At 37.1% G+C, this 21,505-nt stretch overlaps 2 protein-coding genes across 3 annotated transcripts in view; one reads left to right on the top strand and one right to left on the bottom strand.

The window, feature by feature from the left end:
* The first annotated feature begins 2,334 nt into the window (after nt 1–2,334).
* Nucleotides 2,335–16,841, top strand: adcyap1r1b (adenylate cyclase activating polypeptide 1b (pituitary) receptor type I). 2 transcript variants are annotated; one of them, XM_008406741.2, is made up of 13 exons: nt 2,335–2,472; nt 4,974–5,070; nt 6,094–6,207; nt 6,515–6,618; nt 6,714–6,811; nt 8,451–8,583; nt 8,669–8,822; nt 8,904–8,964; nt 9,046–9,115; nt 9,734–9,825; nt 9,998–10,127; nt 11,003–11,044; nt 12,389–16,841. In XM_008406741.2, the coding sequence occupies exons 1-13, from the start codon at nt 2,416–2,418 to the stop codon at nt 12,758–12,760; spliced, it is 1,524 nt and encodes a 507-aa protein (XP_008404963.1). In that variant the 5' UTR covers nt 2,335–2,415; the 3' UTR covers nt 12,761–16,841. The 2 variants fall into 2 exon arrangements, with proteins under 2 accessions (XP_008404963.1, XP_008404964.1); XM_008406742.2 differs by having other exon boundaries at nt 12,402–12,685.
* ghrhrb (growth hormone releasing hormone receptor b) overlaps nt 16,069–21,505 on the bottom strand; it is a 32,668-nt gene continuing 27,231 nt past the window's right edge. Inside the window, exon 12 of the mRNA XM_008406881.2 lies at nt 16,069–21,107. Coding sequence (XP_008405103.1) covers nt 20,913–21,107 — 195 coding nt within the window. The 3' untranslated portion in view covers nt 16,069–20,912. The remainder of the gene's footprint in view (nt 21,108–21,505) is intronic.

Below are 21,505 nucleotides of genomic sequence, written 5' to 3'. Positions count from 1 at the left end.
GCAAAACTGCTCTCACTTAAAACAAAAGTGGGTTACGCCGCTCTCTCCTTTCCATCATCCTTGTCTATCCAACGCCGCGTTTCATCACAGAATTTTCAAAGCGTTTCTGCAGAGAGCGTTGCAGCAATGCAGGTGATTGATCATCACTGTGTTTCCTGTTTATTCCTGAGGGAAATAACTCCTCTCCCTGAGAGGATTCATCACGGCTAAGACAAACACCCACTCACATTCTCAAACTTTTTTCTCCTCCTTTTCGGYGCTGCTTTCCTCACACACGCGAGTGGAGCCCAGTGTGAAGTATGCGCTTGTAATTAATCTGGAGGATGGACGTGCCTGTTTGTGTGTTGTTTTAATCAAGTACTTTTTTAAACAGAGTTTCAGACATTACACACACTCAGGCTGACTGAGTCGAACATGAAAGCTACTGAGACTCATTAAACCACTGATTACAGCTCGGAGAGGACGGTCGTGAGCAGCTGTGAGCTCACAGTCACGGACAAAAAAAAAMCCGCCCACACAGTCTGATTTCCATTTTTAACCAACTTTAAACATTGTGTGTGTTTTGTTGAGTTGCTTACACAGCTGTTTCCAACATGGTGTTGGTGTCTCTTTGAGTTTAAGTGAAACATGTTATATTCAAATTGGCCTTGGGCAGTAATATGGTAATTTGTATCTTGGGAGTATGCAGGAACAGGCAGTGGAACTTTAAAAATCACCACTATAAACGCTGAATCCCTTTTTATGTTATGGTTTGAAAAGTTTKAAAAAACACAGTGGGAACTAGAAGAGAACAGATTTTTTTTGWTGTTGTAATTTTCACAAATAAAAATCCAAAAAGTGCTTTTAAATCCTTCCATTAAAGCTCTGCCTATATGTCTAAGACCTTGCTCAAGAAAGGAAATCCCCCAGAATGATCCTGCCATGTTTCACCATGTGAATTAGGTTTCCACCAAACATGGATCATGCATGTTGGTAATTTGTCRTTTCCTTGTAGGTTGTGGTTGCAGCAAACTTTAAACAAGATTTCCTGTGAATTTATTCTTACTACTCTACTCTGGCAGCCAAATTTGTAAAGTACATGATTGATTGTTGTTACTGTATATGAGCAGARTCTCCCAGCTGAGCTATGGATCTCTGCAACTCCTCCAGACTTACCATCAGACTATTTGCTGTTCCTCTATAGCTTCCTGTATAGCTTCTCCTTACCCAGCATGTCACAGTTTAAATAAGTTTATATTGTATGCAATCTTGTTGCTTCATTTTGTGACACTAGGTAACWCAAGCAATTTGAGCTGAATGTTTTCAACCCAGGTTTGTTTTTCTACATTTAATTTGAAATATTTGCTGTTGCTCCCRTAAAAGGAAACAGTCAAATCCAAGAGTCTATTTCCAGTTGAGCAGAAGAAGAAGCAGGAGGAGGCTGCAGGTCCACGTGCTTAAGTTGAGATCCAAACTCAGCAGCTCTCCCAGTCGTTGCCACTGACAACGCTTGCTGCTGGCAGGGTTTGGTGGAGTAGGAATGCCAAGCTGCCATGATCTCCCTGCGGGATGAGGCCCGAGCGCCTGGTCCTGCTACTTGGCTTTGTTCAGCAAAACCCTGYTGGCTTGACTCATCATGCTGCATGCACCCAAGCCTATTAAACACTCACATTCACAAGCTTGTAATTGGACCATTTTCATCAGAAAGCATCAACTGCACAAAAAAACAGAGTACAGTTTACATAATTGGTTAATCATATTGATTTTTTTAATGTACAAAATCAGAGACGGTGTCTTTTGGTAGAAACTGTTTTAAATATGCATAAATGTCTTTGAAAAGCGTTACACTTTGTTTTCTTTGCTCTAAACCCATCTGTACCTTATATTAGGAGACGAGTCATGTTTTGTGAGAAGACTTTTTTAAAAAAAGAGTTAGAATGCATAATAATATGCAATAGCATGAATAAAATACAACCATAATAGCCTTTATTGCCCCACTATCTGGAAATTCAGCTGAACCAGCAGCAAAAAAATAAAGAACCTATACAGTGAGGGACATTTTACAACTCAAGAGAAATAACACTGCAYAGTCAGTAAAATRTGCATTTAAATACATTTGCAACTGAGAAGGGATGTTTAAAWTTTTTTATATTTCTGCATAGAAAGCATCAACAGACAATCACTCACCATTATTTTCTCTGAATTGAAAGAGATTCAGAGTTGAACTTAGTTTAATAGAGTTTTGTGKATTTTTTTATTCAGGTGTGCACTTTTAAAATACAGCTTGAAGGTTGTTGCGTTGCAAAAGGGCCAAGTGATGAGAAAGGACGTAACATCTTTCTTTCCCACACTGGTTTCAGATCCCRAGGTGAACTGACATCCTGCTGTGTGGCGTCTGTRTAGCTRCAGAAACTCTGGAAACTACTGAAGAACAAAATGTTTGCTGTTAAAATCAACTTTCTGACCCTCGCCCTTCTTCTAATTTTGCCTTCGGTAAGTTCTACATTTTTGTGATTCATGTTTCAGTTGACAGTGTAAAATCATCATGATCAGAAGCCAGCTTAAGATCTGAATCTAACTCGGATCCTGTTTGACAGTTCGCAAATTMCCAAAGTAGTGGGATCAAAACAGGGCTTCGCTCTGTTTATGCTCATAGAGAAGGCTTTTTCTAATTTCAACTTGTGTATTTCTTTTTGAATAATAAAGTTAATTTAAAAATGAATTGTTTGTTTTAGATATCAACCAATAATTGGATGGACAAGTTAAGAAGTATTGTGAATTTTCTCTAATCAAATGGTTATGAATGGAAATGTGATCTTTCCTCTTGGCAATAAGGCTAGATCCTATTTTTGAAACAATTTTTATGCCTATTCCATAAATTTTCAATACAGAGGCTAATTCCATGAGCCTAAATTCTAGCCTGTTCAATTTATTGCAAAACTATATATTATTTATATTTGGGATCATTGCATTGCTCAAACCAATCCAACCCAACTGTGTACAAGTTTGAACCATCTGGTAAATAATTTGAGGTGTGTTTGAAATAATCCTATTCCACTGTGTGAGGCAGCAGAACCGCTGGTGCTAAGGCATTCATGCAGCGTGATGCTACCATCTCAGGATTGAAAGCCTCCCTGTGACTCCCACAGACATTGTGGCCAAATGGTTCAAAATGTTTCTTGCCCAGCCACAAAATTCCTCTCTCGAAGAATGACATGTGTAGCTCCTCACATGAACAAATCCCCACATGAATCCTCAGCATAAACGAAACTACACATTTCATTCATGCTCAGTTTGTTTATTTCAGAGCAAGGACTTCTCTTGCGGTCAGCACCCACTTAGTGTATGGTGATACAAACTAACTCCAGTGGATAGTAACATTGATGTTCCAGAATTTTCTAGTGAATGCTGAGACAAAGCACTGGTAATGCCAATTCCCTGTCTTCTTATGGGAGTTATTGGGATGATGCAGACAGATGTTTGTGACACCGCCTGTCTTCTGCACAAGTGAATCATCAGTTTAAGTGTAGGAAAATAAAGTAAACCAACYGAGTCAGCTGCAGGTGTTGACATCTGAATAAATTCAGCAAACAAGGATTGATTTTCACACACTTAAAGTAACCATATGGAGTGTCTGCATCAATAATTCATTGATCAGCATGTGGCAGGAACAATGGATAAAGATCTTCTCTCATCATTTATTCAGTGTTTGTTCAGCGTTATTCTGAGCTGTTAACTGTTAAAAGTTCAACATTCCTGATCGGTCATAAAAACTGTCCATAATTGTGCTTTTCTTGTGTGTTACTACTATGGACTGGAGATATCACGAGCCCTTTGTCTTCTTTGGGATGAATCAGTTTCTAAATGTGCAGCTGGGTTTCCTTAGCTCCTCAAGATTGCATATACAGTAACTTCACTAAAAGGCCTTGTTTAGAWTTTGCTGTTGGAGGATTCAGTTACAAGTGGGCAGCTCTGAGCATGAGTCCTCACACCTGGCAGAAAAATAAGACTACATTAAAGTGATCAGACATAATTTTACAGGTTTTTGTCCAAAATAACACTTTATTTAGTAGTTACAGTTTACAGTTTTATTTCAAATTGTATTAAATTAATCTCTTCCCTTGAAGTTCAATATATTAATACCCCCTTATGAAAAAAACACATTTTGASATTTTTGCAAAATTAATAAAACTAAGTATTCACAATCTTTGCCAATGTCTTAACATAACTGTATGAATCTTAACATGATTCACACAATTAATTTCTTTATTTATATACTATCTATGTAGAGGTTCTATATTTTATGCATTTTCCTTTCTTTTCCTATTAAGCTCACCATATTTCCATTGTTTTAATTGTGTGTATTAATATGTCAGCCTGCTTGAGTCAGTTTGCTGTTTTGTTCATAACCACRTTTGACTTGTTCGGCACTTTGGTGACATTCAGTTGTTTTTAAATTGCCCTATAAATAAAGCTTTGACTTGACTTGATCTCTTTTCGCTGCTAAAACTCAATGTTTAAATGCTCTCCTGACACACTCTATAGCTCTGATGTGACGTATTCCTGACCGGCGCCTGCACTGAGACACAAAATTCACATAAAAAGACCAATTAAGCGAGGCTCAGCCTGCCTCRCTCCCGTCGTCACCTCTCAGAGGGGCCGTAAAAATGGTGTACRYGGTCGTATCTCAGAGCTGTGATCGTATTTATGATCTCTATCCCCGATTGTGAAGACGTCACTGCAGCAAACACCTCTTTCTGTCCGTGTCTGAGCGTTTTAGCGATTAGGAGCAAGTCCTGGCCTGGACCAGTGTGAAAAAAGTGCATGCCTGAAAGCTATTGTTTTCACCAGACTAATACGRTTATTCCAGGGTCAATTCGCATTGGGATGGCTGCCAGCCGCTGTGCAATGATTTATTTAACTGTGCTTAACCAGTTCCCCGAGCAATGACCTCTGCTATTTGTGTGTGGGTTTTTTTCTATTCTATTTTCCAGGGTTCAAGGCAACAGGTCCCCTCTAACTGCGTCATCAAGAGGGAGCAGGAGAAATGTATGGAGATGATGGCTCTGGAAGATTCAGACTCAGAATTTGGTAGGTTCTTAATTCCTCACCGACATAGTAATTGTTCTTCTACCAGTTTTCAATGAGGASCTAATTAAAATAAAGTAACACTGAGATTAATAATTAGAACATCTTGAGGGTCGTCATACTAATGAGCAGTAGATAGTTCTACCAGCTGTGGTTAACTCTGACCTGCTTTGTCTGCAGGGAGATGATAAAATGTTTCTCTTTGCTCCTCTGTGTGTGTAAATCTGCCTTATTAGCTGCATGAAWACAACCAGAAATCATTGTTTTTCAGCCCGTGTCTCCAGTTTTTATACAGAGATCCTGATGGTTTTGAGACTTTAAAGTTGTCTCATGATGATGATGATGATGATGATGATGATGATGATGAAAATTCAATCGGATTAGTGACTGATGGGCATCTCTCCTGCAGTAAGCATGCAGGATGAGGGGGAGATTAGACTGAGCAGATTTTCTTCACCATGTTCTMTGATTTACCTGGTCAGAAATAAAAAGCACAGTGTTTCAGCCTTTTTCATGTTTTGGTTGATTTAGGCATTAAAGCAAGTGACGCAATCTAATATTAGTTGATTATGCTACAAACATCCTATCTTGCTCTGGAAAAAAAAAAAAAAACATAAACAAATGTCTACTTGCTGTGTGTTTTTTCTGGAAAATAAAGTGTCATATGTATCACTATATATAAAAAATAAATACAAAAACAAAAAAAAAAAATTATGTTTTTAAATATATTTGTATGGCCTTCCTTGATGTGAAGGAGGTAACTAGTTGTTTTGAAACTCAGCTTAAAACATCTTGGCACTTAAAGATGTGCCAAGATGTTTTAAGATACCAGTGATCCAGATGTGGCAGTAATTTAGTTTAGTAGAAAACATCTCTTATTTCATAAGGAAAATGTATGTGTGATTCTACAATTCGCTGATGCCCAACCAACCAGGCGCTGAACTTATAAAGTGGTATTTTGGTGTTTTTGTGAATGTGCCTTTTTAAAACTAAAACCAGGTGTTTGTGTTCACGCTGCGTCCTCAGACTGTCCGTGGTTCTGGGACAATCTTACATGTTGGCAGCCGGCCAAGGTCGGGGAGGTGGTCCAGATGAACTGTCCAGAACTCTTCTCTCAGTTCATGAGCGAGGAAGACTACGGTCAGTCCTATTATATTATTATATTTACTAAAAGCTCCATTTACACATTCTGGTAGCATAAAAGCATTTGTTTCACGTATTTACATTTCAAAACATTATTCAAAACATTGAACTGGATCATTTTCTTTGTAACGTTTGGCTATGTTGTTTTATCTCCATTTTGTTTGTTTATTTGGATGTATTGAGTTTTTTTTTACTGATTCATTCAAAACTTTTTACATTTATGCATGCTCATTTGATTCTCTGTATAAATACTCTACAGTTATTTCATTAAGGAAATAACTGTCTTTTTTTTCTGCGCCAACAGAATTGGGGAAGGTGAGYCGTAACTGCACAGAGTTTGGCTGGTCAGAGCTCTTTCCTCATTATATTGAAGCCTGCCTGTATGAGGAAGGAAACAGCAGTCACCCCGTGAGTTTACCACCGGCTGTCAGGTTCACACCTTCATATTGCATCCTCTGCACTCAGTTCTTATTGTATTCATGTTTTTTTTTTTCTTATTTCAGGATATGTATTATGTGTCAGTGAAGGCTCTGTACACAGTGGGCTACAGCACCTCCCTGGTGTCCCTCACCACAGCTATGGTCATCCTGTGCAGATTCAGGTGAGACTTTCAGAAGAAGGGAAAATTGTGTTATTGATATGTTGCACATTTGTTACAGATAAAAACATAAAGTAATACTTAAGTAGTTTAATGTGGCTAAAGCTTAAAAAAAAAGTCAGATTGAAAGTCAGAAAGCCATGCAAATAAAGCTACTAAAAATCATCCATCTAATCAAAAGTTAAAAAGAAAAGATAAGAAAAATACTTGATACCTCGATGTGTTTTTTTTGTGTCATTGCACAATACACAACAATGGTCTGTTAGGAGTGATCCAGTAGCTGCTTGAAGATAGCAAGAATCACATCTTAAAGAGTCTGAGGTCAAATTTGATTCTGTGCTATCATCCGTGTTGGTGTGACTGCAGAGTGTGCAAGGCTCGGGGGGGAAAAACAGTTTCACAAACTGTCTGTATGGATGTTTGGGGTCTGAATCTGCCTGAGGGGAGTGCTATGAAGAGGTGGTTCGGTTATTCAGGGATGTGTGGGGTCCTGCAGGACTTTTGTGGCCCTTGTGAGGAAGCAGCTGCCCAGGGTGCTGGACGCTGCCCAGCAAAATGAAAATGCTGCTAAAATGATGATTATGATGCTACAATTACTGCAAAACCAATAAGTGGAAGATTAGTAATCTGCCATTCGGATAAAAAGAAACATTATTTTGTACAGCAAAACAGTAGATATGCTAACATCCATTATGATGAMTGGATTCAGGTGATGAACAAGTCGTTGGAAACCAGCTTCAAAAAACGTCAGTCATGCAAATGAGTTCATTAGCATTTTGGTTCAGTTTCTTTGCCCCTGATGATTTTTGCATCATATTTTCTTTGATGATCAAACAGTTCAGGTAGAGTGGCTTTAGCATGGACCTGACTGTTTCTCATCAACTYTGTTCTGTCTAAGGCTTAAAAACCTTAAAGCAAAACATTAAGAACAATTTCCTAAGTTGTTTTTTTTGCATGGATGACACTGACAGCACTATGTTTTATTAGGATTCTCAGTAGCTGCTTATAAAGTGGCTAGTAAGTTGATAATAATTAAATAAAAAATTTTGTAGGGTTCTTTTTTAAAAAATGTAAAATATATATATATATATTTCCACTTAATTATGCATCGTTTTGTGTAGGTCTATGATAGGGGTCACCAACTCCAGTCCTCAACGGCTAGCATCCTGCAACTTTTAGATTCACCTCTGCTCCAAAATGTCTGAATTTTCTCACCAATATTCATTCCTCTCTGCAATAGGCTGGAAATGAGCAGTTTATTTGATCCAGGTGTGTTTGAGCAGAGACACATCTAAAAGTTGCAGGACGGTAGCCCTCGAGGACTGGAGTTGGTGACCCCTGGTCTATGATATACAATAAAAATACATTATGGTTTTTGGTTGTAATGTGAAAAGGTTTGTATGCTATGAATACTTTGTACAAGGGAACAAATTTTCAAAAACGTAAAAACATTCACAACATCCTAAAACAAAGGTGTTATGTTTGTGAACTAAGTCCCAATATAAGCTTTTTCTGACCAATTGCATGTATATTTCTTTTTACTAACAATTGATAATGTTTATCAGCAGACAAAATAAATACTTGAACATTCTTGAATTTGAGCATCTCCAGCATGCAAAGCTCTTCTTTGGTTCCCTCACAGGAAGCTGCACTGCACCAGGAACTTCATCCACATGAACCTTTTTGTGTCGTTCATCCTGAGAGCAATTTCTGTCTTCATCAAAGACAGCGTGCTTTACGCAGAGGAAGACAGCGACCACTGCTTCATACACACCGTCAGTTACATAAAGACACGCGCACACACATGTCTTTTCTTCCTCTTGGTGATTCTCGACTCTCTGCTTTCCATCCTTCCTGAAGCTGGAGTGTCGAGCCGTGATGATATTCTTCCACTACTGCGTCCTCTCCAACTACTTCTGGCTCTTCATCGAGGGTCTGTACCTCTTCACTTTACTGGTGGAGACTTTCTTCCCTGAGAAGAGATACTTCTACTGGTACATTGTCATCGGCTGGGGTAAGATCTTTAAACCTAGCCTGAAGAAGGTGGTCAAACCTTTGGTGCAATGATTACATCAGTACTTGTGATTTTCAACAGGAACGCCAACAGTGTGTGTGACCATCTGGGCGGTCCTGAGGCTGCACTACGATGACATAGGGTTGGTTCTAAATAAATGATGAAAGAAATCTTTTTGCTGAGGTTTGTGTGTGCATGTTGTGAATATGTTTTGCACTCTCAGGTGTTGGGACATGAATGACAATGCTGCCATCTGGTGGGTGATAAAGGGACCGGTTCTGGCTTCAATTATGGTGAGAAACGTTGATAAAAAAAACACTACATACATAGTCTCGACAATATATACCGTTTTACGGTTTCCACATTTTGTTCCATTACAAATTTCTTCCAAAACCAATTTGAGTACAGTTTTCTTTAAATTAAGAGGTTTTCTTGTGTCTTTAAGGACTAATGCCTGAATGGTGGTGTRGTATATATGTGACATACAAAATAGTATTTAATCAACTGACTTTACCCAAGTTGAGCATAATCAAGTTGYTGAAGGTTTTCAAGGATGATTGGGGKAAAGCAGAAACACCTGAGCTGTTTTGAGTGGAATAGGAATAGATGTGTACTTATGATGTTCAAATGTTTATGTGCTTTAAAATGAACAAAAAATATTACAAATGTCATGTTTGGTGATTTTGTGTAAACGAAAGAAAATGAAACATATYTGTTTTAGAATATCTAAGTAAAAATCTGGTAAAARGAAATGGGTACAAGTCACTGGTGAAACTACTTTGATRAAAGATTTTCTATCGTCGGATCCTTTACACAGTTAGATCAAGTAAATTTGAATATTAATGTAAGTACTGCCACAGTTTTTCTATTATTGACASAGATTAGTGAAATTTTTCTGTATGTGCTTGCAGATCAATTTTGTACTCTTCATTGGTATCATCGTCATCCTCGTTCAGAAGCTGCAGTCCCCAGACATCGGTGGGAACGAGTCCAGTATTTACCTGTGAGTAAATCTTACTTCACATTTTATGTCTGTATCAAAAACATTTCAGACTAACAACAAGTGAAGCTTTATCACTACTTTGGCTTCTATAAGTGTGCTTGTATTTGCTGTTATTAACAATCGTAATATAACAATGGCTAAATCACTCAAATATTTGCATGCTGTGTTGCAGGAGACTGGCCCGTTCCACTCTGCTGCTGATCCCCCTGTTTGGGATCCACTACACCGTGTTCGCCTTCTCCCCGGAAAACGTCAGCAAGAGGGAACGTCTTGTCTTTGAACTTGGTCTCGGATCCTTTCAGGTGACTCCGTCCACTTCCTAAATAAACTGTTTAGCTTATTTACTCATAGAGCTCTTATATAGAGAAATGTGTGACTTGGTCTGTGTCAGACCGAATCTACAAATTTAGGCGAATTTGACTGAAACATTTAACAGCGTTTACCTTGGTTTCCCCCCCACTGATTGAGAGAATAMATACACATTCACTTGTTCATCTTTCTGAGTAATTATTTAATGTCTGTTGGAATCCATTTTCTAATGCACCAAAAGAAACKTTGTTCTTATTTATCTTTATCTTATTCTTCTTTTTTTCCTTTATTATTGCTTAAACYTGTTAAGCAAGAGACGAGATAAGACATCAGAACTGAAAATACTTACAAAACTAAACGTTTTTCAAAACTGAAATATCTGCTTATGCTTGAATATAATTATGGCCTCTACTTCAAAAATAGATTTTGTCTTGATGAGAAGTCAAAAAGACTTTMTGCTCTCAAACTAGGAAACTAGTCCTAGTCAATCAAACKTGACTAGGAAACTAGGATTTAATTTTCGCTCAGTTCTAATTCTGTACAGTTTTACAAATGCTAACTACTTTTGCAGGTCAGTAAGTTGGTTTCTAAATGAATCACTATGCAACAGTGGTACAATCTGGCATATCATATGTAGGGTTGCATCTCTTTTTAGAATGAACTTAACATCATTCTGCATAATTACTGTTTCATATTGCTAAGACATTTGTGTTGCAACTTTTATTGCAGTAGCTTAAAGTTTATCTGAAAAACTTTAAGCTTTTTCAGATAACTAAGCTACTCCAGACTGTGTTTCAGAAATCAAACTTGATCAAGTTGTTCTGCAGCAGATGTGGTTCAATGTTAGTTGTGTTTTGTTTTCCTCCAGGGCTTTGTGGTGGCCGTTCTCTACTGCTTCCTGAACGGAGAGGTAAGTCTCAACTTAAACATTTCAAATTATCTCATTCAAGAAAGTGTATCAATACAAGTTTCAAGAAAAAATTAGCTCTGGATTCCAGATATTTAACTTACAAAACCTAAATTGGCTGATTAGATTTTTTTTTTGGATGATTTTACTCCTTGCATTTATTTTTACTTAATAATTGTTATGTGTTGCTTATTGTTAATAATACATATATATTTTTTTTACTTAGAATTTCTTTGAAATGTGTAAATAACCAATTTACAATGAATTGCAGTTTATATTATATTAAATCTGTGAAGTTTGTTTGGATATAAATAAACAGCTCATTATGCAGAAAGAATGACTTCATAATGTGAACGCAAAAACTATTTAGAGGTATTTCATTTGCAGCTAGAGAGCAAAAATGCAAAGGAATTCTAAGCTAAGTTTATAGCATATGTTAATAATAACAAGAATCATTTTTCTCCACACATTTTACCCATTAATTTATAATGGTGGTGTTTTTACATGTGGTTGTAAAAACAAAAAGRTTATTGAAATTAATAAAAAAAAATAGTGAAGTATATAAATTGATGAGCAATAATACTTGTAACAAAGAAGTATGGTGGATAAGAAAATCTTTTTTTGACTGTAAATAGATAATAATGGAGACAAAGAAAAAGACACTAAGAACTTATCTAAAATGTAGGAAATACCAAAAATAAAATAGAATAATACAAAGAAAAATCAAAAACCTTTACACAAACAACATAAAATAATAAAAAATAAAATAACTCAGTTTATTAATTAAAAGTTGTATATGAAACAAAAATAACCAAAAATAGTAAAACGCTTAACAGTGAAATCCTAAAGTCATCTATTAAAATTGAAATATTAAGTAATKTYATATTTTSTAGATCAAAATTTGCTCAAATCGAGCAAAATGTTGTTTTCTTGTTGCAGTTTTTAAATGTYTGTATTCTTGATTCTGTATTTTCTCTTAGTCAGTTTTTGTTAATAAATAATTGAAATAATTGATTACATGCTTTTTAAAATAATTTTTAAAATGTTTTTTTTTATGTGGCATACTGAACCTGATGACTCATTAAGAAAATATTAAGAAAAATATCTTGTAAATGTATTTTCTCTTTTAATYTTTTGGTAGAAATTACATGCAGTATTTAATGTTTTTCTTCAGATTTTAAGCTTTTTAGCTTATTTCTTTGACATGCAGATGCTTTTGGAGCTATTTTTCCAGCAGGGAAAAGCTGATTTTGATTCAGCACAGATTACTTCAGGTCAGTTGTAGAGAATGAAGGGCAGAGAGCTCGTCTCTATCCAGCGCGGTCCATTAATAATGACCTTGTGAAGTATATYCCTCAAGGTGCAATCGGAGATCAAGAGGAAATGGCGCAGCTGGACGGTGAACAGGTACTTTGCTGTGGACCTGAAGCACCGGCATCCTTCGCTGGCGAGCAGTGGGGTGAACGGGGGGACGCAGCTGTCCATCCTCAGCAAGAGCAGCTCGCAGATCCGAATGTCCAGCCTGCAGGCCGAGACCCCGGCCACCTGAGCGGCCCCTGTGGGGATGTCTCTACCGGTCCTGCCGCCACCGACGACCCCAACCCGCCCACCATCGTCCCAATGACCAACCTCACTGACCCGTTCTTCAACACAGACCCTGATGAATCCACCATGGAGACACAGCTGAACTCCAGTGACCCCAAACAGCCTCTTGTGTGAACATGAATGTGCCAAATAAGAAGTCACTGCACTCTGCTGTTTCCTGGCTGAAACATTAAGAAGCATCGCCATCTGTCTCTATGTGTTGTGATAGTTTTAAAAGTTGTCTGGTGCTGCTGAGCAACGTGACGGGACCAGTCCATTAATTAGGGACGTCSTCCAACTGTTGATTCCAGTCCGTCCAAATGTTCCTCAGCATTCCTRTTTAGCTCGTAGCTGCAAAAAGACACTAATCACAGAGCTGTAAATATATTAGAAGAGTGAGAGATTACTTTTCATTTTACATTGGGTTTTATTTACTCTGCAAAACAAAAAAATCTTGTGTGACAGCTTCGGTGGCTTTGCAGGAGCTGCTGTTGTGACTGTCAGGATATCTTGTACATTTTGAATCGGATTAATCCTGTCGCAAAGATGACTGAAACGTTAGTGGAGAGTAAAAACAATAATCTGCGTTGCATCAAGCGAAATGTAACTGTGGCTTAAAGAGCTTACTCCAAATTCCTTGCCGTCATTCAGGATAAATCTGCCTGTCTTGCACCGATTTCCAACACTGGTGTCTATAGCAACTTAAAGCTGCAAGACTAATTTCATGTAGTGACCTTTTAAAGGACAAAGAACCAGAGAGAACCTGCTGGTGTTTGTGGCTGGTTTCACCTACAACATAATTATTTAGACAAATGTTTGCAGCCTATATGATATAAAGTTACTATAAATGATKTATTAATATTATTCCTTACTGTCAAGCTGTGACTGCTCTACAGCGAACATGTGTGATGAATCCAAGCAGACGGAAGAATGTCAGGGAGAAAAATAACCAGTGGTTTTCGGAAAGAAATGTTTTCTACCATCATGAGAAAAGCCAAAACAGACGCAGGGTTTCGATTGAGACACGCTGAGGTTTGTCTGATACGACCACAAACACCTCTTTTCAAAACCTCAGCGCTGCTCAGAGGACAGCCACCAGTACAAAAAATGTCAATGAAAACATTGTGAGTTAGATTTACTTGCATGAAGTTGAAGTAACTGTTGTTATGCAGTTGTTTTTGTCTTTCTCTCTCTCTTTTTTCTGAGAAGTCAGTGCTTTAACTGGGTGCAAGGTTTATTTTAGTGTTGAATGGGCTGCTGTGGAGACAGAGCATTGTAATATTAATTATTCTGTCACATCTACTGTCTCTCTAGCAGAGATAATGTAAAGGTCTTCAATGAAAGGTCTACATCCTCAGAAACCTCAATCACTTTCCAGTTTCTGTTTCTTGAGGTATTTGGTGTCTTGTTGCTTGAGAACCCAAGAGGAAGGATTATATAAAGTATGGTTTAAAAAAAATAAAGTACACCCTGTTTTAACTGTTTACATGTCACAGTGAAAAAATGATCTGGCTTTTACCAGGTTGTAAAATAATTTAGACCTACCTTCAAGTGTCAGAAGAGCATAACCAAGTCCACAGTACTTAAGAAGTGAAGATGAAGCAAAAATGAAGATGCTGTGTATGAAAACCTGAATACATCTCATACCGTACATCAGCTACTTATGGGACAGATTTTAGTAGCAGAAGCTCTAAATAGTCATTTTCTTGTTGTTCGACTGGATCAGCCAACTATTCTTAAATCCATCAACTTTTACAGATATTTGTTTTTTCACAGACTTTCAATCAGATTGATGTCTAGACTTTGACTAGGACAGGACATTAAATACCTTTATTTGATTTATTTTTGCTTTTTCAGTCATTGTAGATTGGCTGCTGCCTTTATCATCGTCCTTTAAACCTTCAAACCTCCACTACCGTACGTGACAGTTGATAGTTCAACTGCAAGTTGACCTGCCATGTTTTTTCCTTAAACTCACTTCACAGAAGCCACATCTATTCAGTCTTTTAATATGATTACTTTGCAAATGACCCCATCAGTCTTTTCCAGATGGACGAACCACAACAGCTGTTTCTCTAAGGTTATTGCTGGTGACTTTCCACCTTTTCATCTGTTAAATGTTCACCAGCAAGCTGAAAAGATCCTGCTTTCAAAGAGGTGGCCACACTTGATCAGATCTTTTAGTAAGCAGAACCTGTCATCTACATTCCACCTTATGTAGTCAAACTAGCAACGCAGTCTACTTGACTTTCCCATCTTGAGAAATAACTGTAAGGTAAATCTGTTGTGGTCTGAACGCCTGATGTTAGATCAAAAATACTTTTTACGACCTGGTTAAAAAAAGTTCATGTTTATTGTTGCCTGATACATAAAATTCTCCAAAATGAAATAGGGTGTACTTTAATTTTACAGTGATGGCAGAAGAAGATTTTTATGTTACTTTGGTGTAATCCTCTCATTTCAAATATGACATATTTGATTACTCGCTTAGTTTTTGTTTTGAAGAGGTTGTTTTTGCAGATGTGTCCTTCTGTCCTCTGAATCTCAAAGCTCCACACTGCTTTGTGTCTCCAGAAGTGCCTTGAAGCACAAAACCAGTATTCTGACTTCTGTTTAATAGTTTTCTTTGCTTTTAAAAACAAAACTGCAAAGTAAAACAGGGGGTTAATGCACAGTTTATCCTTGCTTGTGGCAAAAATCCTGTACTTAAAACATGGAAGCCTTGAGAGTACTTTAATCATGACTACTTGTTTTCACTAAAGCAGTGTTTTATCTTATAATTACACAAACACACTGTTCCCTACATCATATGTACACATTTCAGTGAAGTTTTATGCTTTTCAGAAGCTGTAATGAACTCCATGTATTTTTTTAAAAACATGTAGATTGTGACATTTTCATTAAATACCGATTATTTATTTATGCCAGATAATGACAGTATTGTATTGTTTTATGTATTCATTATACATAATTTGGTTCATTTTCAGACTAAACAGCATTTTCCTTTGGAGCCTAAGAATGACAAAATGGACCAAAATTGATGTGTTTAAGCTTCATCACATCCCTTAACCATTCCTTCTTACACAGAAATGACTATTCCAGACATTCAACTTTGAGCACATATCAGTGTAATTCCCACACGCATCTCACCCATGCAATGAGGGAAGGGCTGATCAGAAACTGCACCGTCCTGCTGTGCTGTGCGTTCACCCTGAGCTGCAGTAATAGCAGCGCAGATCCAGCTGCAGCCATACGAGGGCCCTGTTCAATCTGGGGAAAGGGCTGGACAATCACGTATCACCTCCCCTCTGGCTCAGTTAAGTATCCATCACAAACATTAAAGACAATCTCAACTGCTTTATTTCCTTTTGGTTGTTGAATAAAGGAGTTGGAGCCTTATATTGCCAGTACTATGTTGATGTCAGACAATGGAGTTGCTATTATTATACCGCATCTATTATTTTGAACTTGTTCTGAAGTATGAAGTAGTTAGGTGAAGTCTTCTGTAGCCAACAGTTGTGACTTAAACTGCAGTTTAAATGTGCAAAACAGAAACAAGCTGCAAATGTTGTACTTTGTAAATGTAAATGGAGTTTTATGTGAATAGCTGCCATCTAAAGATTTTATGCCAATTGTTCTCATGTTTTTAATATTATTTTTCTTAAATAGGGATTGTGTTATTAAATAAAGCCTCACGTAATCCCCCCGTACTCAGAAAGGCCGATGCATGCATTTTTGTGAGACAAGGTTATAAGAGAGGGTATTCTCTTGAGCCGAAACTACTGTAATGACTGCACGAGGCAGCAAATAAGCTAAAAAGTGTGTTTTGCGGGCGTTAACTGTGAACTGTTTTGTGGATCTTAGTTCTCACTCTGTAAAAAGCTTTTCCTTTGAATGTTAACAGACATGAGGGAAAGTACAGTGCCATAAAAGCTGAAAGACCTTTTGTTTTTACTGTGAAGCATGGCCAGATTTTTTATTAGTTTGTTTTTTTTATAGTGGTTGTTTTAAAATGATATGCCTAACTATATTGATTGAATCTGCTGAAATGACGACACTGGGCTTAGCATTTTGTTTCTAGGTTGCTGAATGTATAATGTGAGCCTTTTTTAATAGCTCCTTTTCAATTGTTTTCATTACATCATCTTTTTTTGTGAATATCAAGTGTTTTCGTATATTATGAAAAAAAAAGTATAAAAATAAATGTTTAACTTGCTGGTTCATTTGTTGGCACTAATTTTTCATGCTGTCCCAAAATGTTCACACCAGTAAATTTATTAAAATTTTATAACCATAAACCTGAATGCATTTGATCTGGACTTCATTCCAGAGTGTGTAGAGTATCATGTAAACATGGACCAAAACTATGTTTATACTGCAAAATCTACTTTTCTTTTCTTAAAAAAAGGTGACAAAAATCTGTTTCTTTATCCATTTACCCAAACAGATATGTGACACCTTAAAAATTATTTTCTTGTAATGCATTCAGAATTGTAAAGAAAATCTAAATAAATAAAATTTTGGATTCTTTACTAATTAGATGATTTCTCAAGATGAATGGCTTCACTAAATTATATTTAGGTGTAATCGGAGTAAAGGGACAGAAGAGAAACTCAACCCACATCTCTAGCATTTTATTTGTAAAAAAAAAAAACACTTAAAAACCATGTATCATTTTCCCATAACAATTATGCAATACCTTGTATTGGTCCACCACACAGAAGCCTATGAAATATAGTAAGTTTCTGGCTGTAACATGACAAATTACGTAAAAGTCCATAAATTAGTTTACCAAGGCTCAATACTTCTCGACATTTGACCAATGAATTATTACATATGTGCTCCGTTTATGATCATACGGTAAGAGGAGAGTATGCACACTCGACATGGGCATCTTAACTTCATATTAATCACACTAAATCATCCTTTCTAAAATTACAAAAGAACACAGAGGCAAATTTGTTCAGCATAAAAATATGTATATGATGTATAAGGTACAGTTGCACAAAATCAACAAATGTAACTCACCCGCGCTGTTAAACACTGTGAAAAACGGTGTGGAAAAAGGCACGGTATTGGTCAGTAGCTGATGCCTATATCTCCTTCACACAAACATTTAAATATACATGTATATAAACACGTTATATGTATACATTGCCTGGTGAAAATAAAAGTCGCCACCTGAATATAACTGAGCGCGTTGCACGACAAATCCTGTGGTCGTGGAAAAAATGTTACTCTGCTTAAGGATGCATTGGCATCAGGCAGAGAAAACATCTACTGAGATTGCAAAAACTACTAAAACTGTCTTGAGAAATGTGTTTGGGAATAACCTGTGAATCGTCGTGATCTGTGATCACTGAAGTGTTTGGTGAAATAAACTGAAGATAAATGGAAGAAATCTGCTATGTTCAATAGTGAAAGGAAAAGTGGTTCCACATGCAAAATGTGAAGCAAACTCAGCCAATTGTGGCTAAACAGTTGTGTAGCCATAAGAAAGCCATTAATTAGTGAGCCTAACTGGAGAAAATTATACAATTTGCAAGGGAACATATAGATTGGACACTGGAGTGATGAAAGAAGGTCATATGATCTGATGAGTCCAGATTTACCCTCTTCCAGGGTGATGGACACATCAGGGTAAGAAAAGAGGCAGACGAAGTGATGGACCCATCATGCCTACTGTACAAGCTGTGGTGGCAGCTGCAGTTGCTCAGATTTATGATCACTATGAGGTCAGCTGTCTACCTGAATATACTGAATAATCATTGTATTCCATCAATAAATATTCAAAGTTTACAATGCCAAGCTTCATTGGGCTCAAATTGTGAACGAGTCGTTCAGGGAGCATGAGAGTCCAGACCTCAACCTCACTGAAAATCTTTGTGATGTTTGGGAGAAGGCTTTTCACACTCGTCAGACTCTCCATCATGAATACAAGATCTTGGTGAAAAAGTAATTCGACACTGGATGGAAATAAATCTTGTGACAATGCAACTACAAATGTGCGCTAAAACCAAAGTCACTGTATTCTGTGACCACTCTTTGTTTTGGTGGCAACTTTTTTTCTGCCCAGGCATTGTTAATATATGCATACACACACATCGCTGTACATTTGTGCAAATTACCTACAGTGTCAAGAAGGAGGAAAAACTACACTGATACAATATTAGTAGTGTCAACGCAGCCTATTCAGTCGCTATTAAAGACAACCTATGTTATGCCAAAAATATGGTCTTCTTATATGGTTTTACAAAAGAGCTGTGTCATTAAACGTCTTACAGAAAAAAAATAATATATATATATATATATATACACATATATATATTGCCTGCAAACACCAACTTGATACAGTAAGGATTCTATAGCCAAACAAATTTAACAAATTCAGTATGGTCAGTGTATAAATCATTTGAGTCAACTGCAACAGTCACAAAACACTGTTCATTCACAAAGACAAAACAAAAGGCTTTTACAGTCTAGTGCTCCAGATGTGCGCTAATGCACTGTGCAACATTTTGCAGACATAGCCACAGATGGCATCATGAATTTTCATCTCCTAAATAGACATGTAATGTAACACAAGAATGACCAAAGTTTAAAGAAAAAAGGTGATGCTGGATCTCTCAAAATCACAGGTATCACAGCTTTTTTTTTTTATATGGATTGTTGGACAAACGTAAAGAAACTGGTGTCAAACAAGCAATAATACCAGGTAACTATTGGGTTTATAGTTTCTCGAAGTAATTGCAGGAAGGTCTTCTGGTCATTATTAAAAGTACATCTATGCGTATTAGAGTATGAAGGACAATGCACATGAGTGGGTTAACGGTTGGTGTCAAGCTGATAAGGTGTGGCATGGCACCCAGAAAACCTTTTTCAGTCTCTGTTGGTTCTGATAAAATTTGTTGGAGCATGAGTGGAGTCTGGTAGCAAAAATGATAGAGTATACATCTGTGTGCAATGGTCACCAAGGAATTTTAAACAGGTCTGCTTATAGCGGCCTCATGGCTGGAGTATATCTTCTTCATGGCCATGCCATGCTGGTAACATACAAGTTGTTGACATCCTTGAGAAAGAGGCTTCTAGTTACATCTCCTTTTGCAATCTAACGTCATAGGTCCAAAAAAAAAACGCTGGCTCAGCTGTGAAGTCTGCTTAGATGAAAACAAACATGGAGCCCCTTGGATTCCTTGACTTTTAAAGTAAAACATTAAGAGTGAGAAAAGCTTATAAATATGTTTGATTCTGAATTCTTCCTGAGAGCCAGCAGAATTGTTGTGAAATCGGGAGTTCATGTTGCACGACATCTAAGGGATTGTAGGAAACCTTCAGTTATTCAGCTACAGGCTAAAAGTTTAATCGTAAAATATGCCTTACCTACTGAAAAAGAAAAGTATCTTATTTATCGGTCATATAATTTTACAACTGTCAGAGTAGTAACTGATGAAGAGAATTGGTAATCTTTGTGTACAAGTATGATTTCCTCTTACTGCACCCAAGAGTTCCTCATAAAGGCATCCGCCAGATTAAAATTATTACACATAATGACACAGAGTACAGGCAAAAGAAATGGCTACTTATGTTCAGGATTCAGGTCAGTATTGCGGTTGCAGGTTCAGCTTCGACTGAGAAAGAAAATTTACATCTTAATCTCTTATAAAGTATTTTGTACTTATAGTGCCACAAAGCCATTTTAGTTTGTTGGAAAAATGTGAACATTTGACATAATGAAAACTCTTTGTTCCCTTTACAAAATCTTTTATTTTCTGAAGTAATGTATTTTGTTGTTTTTAGTTGAGTTGTTAGTGACAAATTTAAGTGTGAAAATATTCTAACTTAATCAAAAAGACTGGTAAATAAAAGCTTTGGGACTATGTTGAATTAAAATGTACTTCTTTTCATTTATGTTCCACCTTGATTTACTTCAGTTTTGAACAAGGCTCCTGTTCATCTTTTGTTTGTTTTTTTGTGTTTTTTTTTCTTATCTCTTCTTTAAATAGCAGAAAGAGTTCAGTGTTGGAAAGTAAAATGTGGAGGAGTTGCCCGAAAGCAAATGACGTAGTTTTCCAGCCACACTGTAAACTCTGGTGTCTGGGGGGAAAATCTGAATGTGCTGTAAAACGTGTGTGGGATGATGCCGACTTCTTGCACAGCAAGTTCAGAGGTCTCACAGTTCAGGATAAACACACCCGCCAACAACCAGGCTCTGAGGTGTAGTCTATGCACAGCATGATCTGTGCGATACAAAAAAAACAACTCATCTGCTGGACCCGTCTCATGGTTTTCAGACTGCAGACACATTGTTGGGTGTAAGGGCATGTGATTCGGAGCTCTGCTGCTCTTTGGGACTGGATTTATCCAGAACAGATATCTGTGTGACCGTGCTGCTTTCGTTGAACAGCGTACGCCGTCGTTTACTGTAGCTCAGGTAACTCTCAGTCTGCCACTTCCAAAATCGCTTCTTCAGCTCAGCCTGCACCTAAAAATCAAACACAGCTTTGATGAAAAGGTCCAGCACTTAAGGTTCCTCGATTTAGTTTATTTTTGTTATGTATCCAGTGATTACACAAACATTTGCTCGCAGTCATTTATATTTTTGACAGCACAAGCAGCCATCCCAATAGCCTACAAATTATGAAATATGTTGACAAAACCTTGACAACTCTGTTTTGAAAGATTGCAAGAAAATGTGATAACTGGGAAGGGAAAGATAAAGAACAAAGAGATCATTTAAATATTTATATGTACAGTACACATCTGAACTCCTTTACCAGAATTGAATAAGTGAGACTAAATAAAGGAAGAAAGATACCAGACAAATCAACAATTTTATCCACCAGATGGTGGTAATGACCAATTCAATGACATAATCAAACT

The sequence above is a fragment of the Poecilia reticulata genome, linkage group LG4 (assembly GCF_000633615.1).
Source record: "Poecilia reticulata strain Guanapo linkage group LG4, Guppy_female_1.0+MT, whole genome shotgun sequence".
Classification (NCBI taxonomy): Eukaryota; Metazoa; Chordata; class Actinopteri; order Cyprinodontiformes; family Poeciliidae; genus Poecilia; species Poecilia reticulata.
Note: the sequence above shows the minus strand (reverse complement) of the source record. Positions and strands in the feature narration are given on the sequence as shown.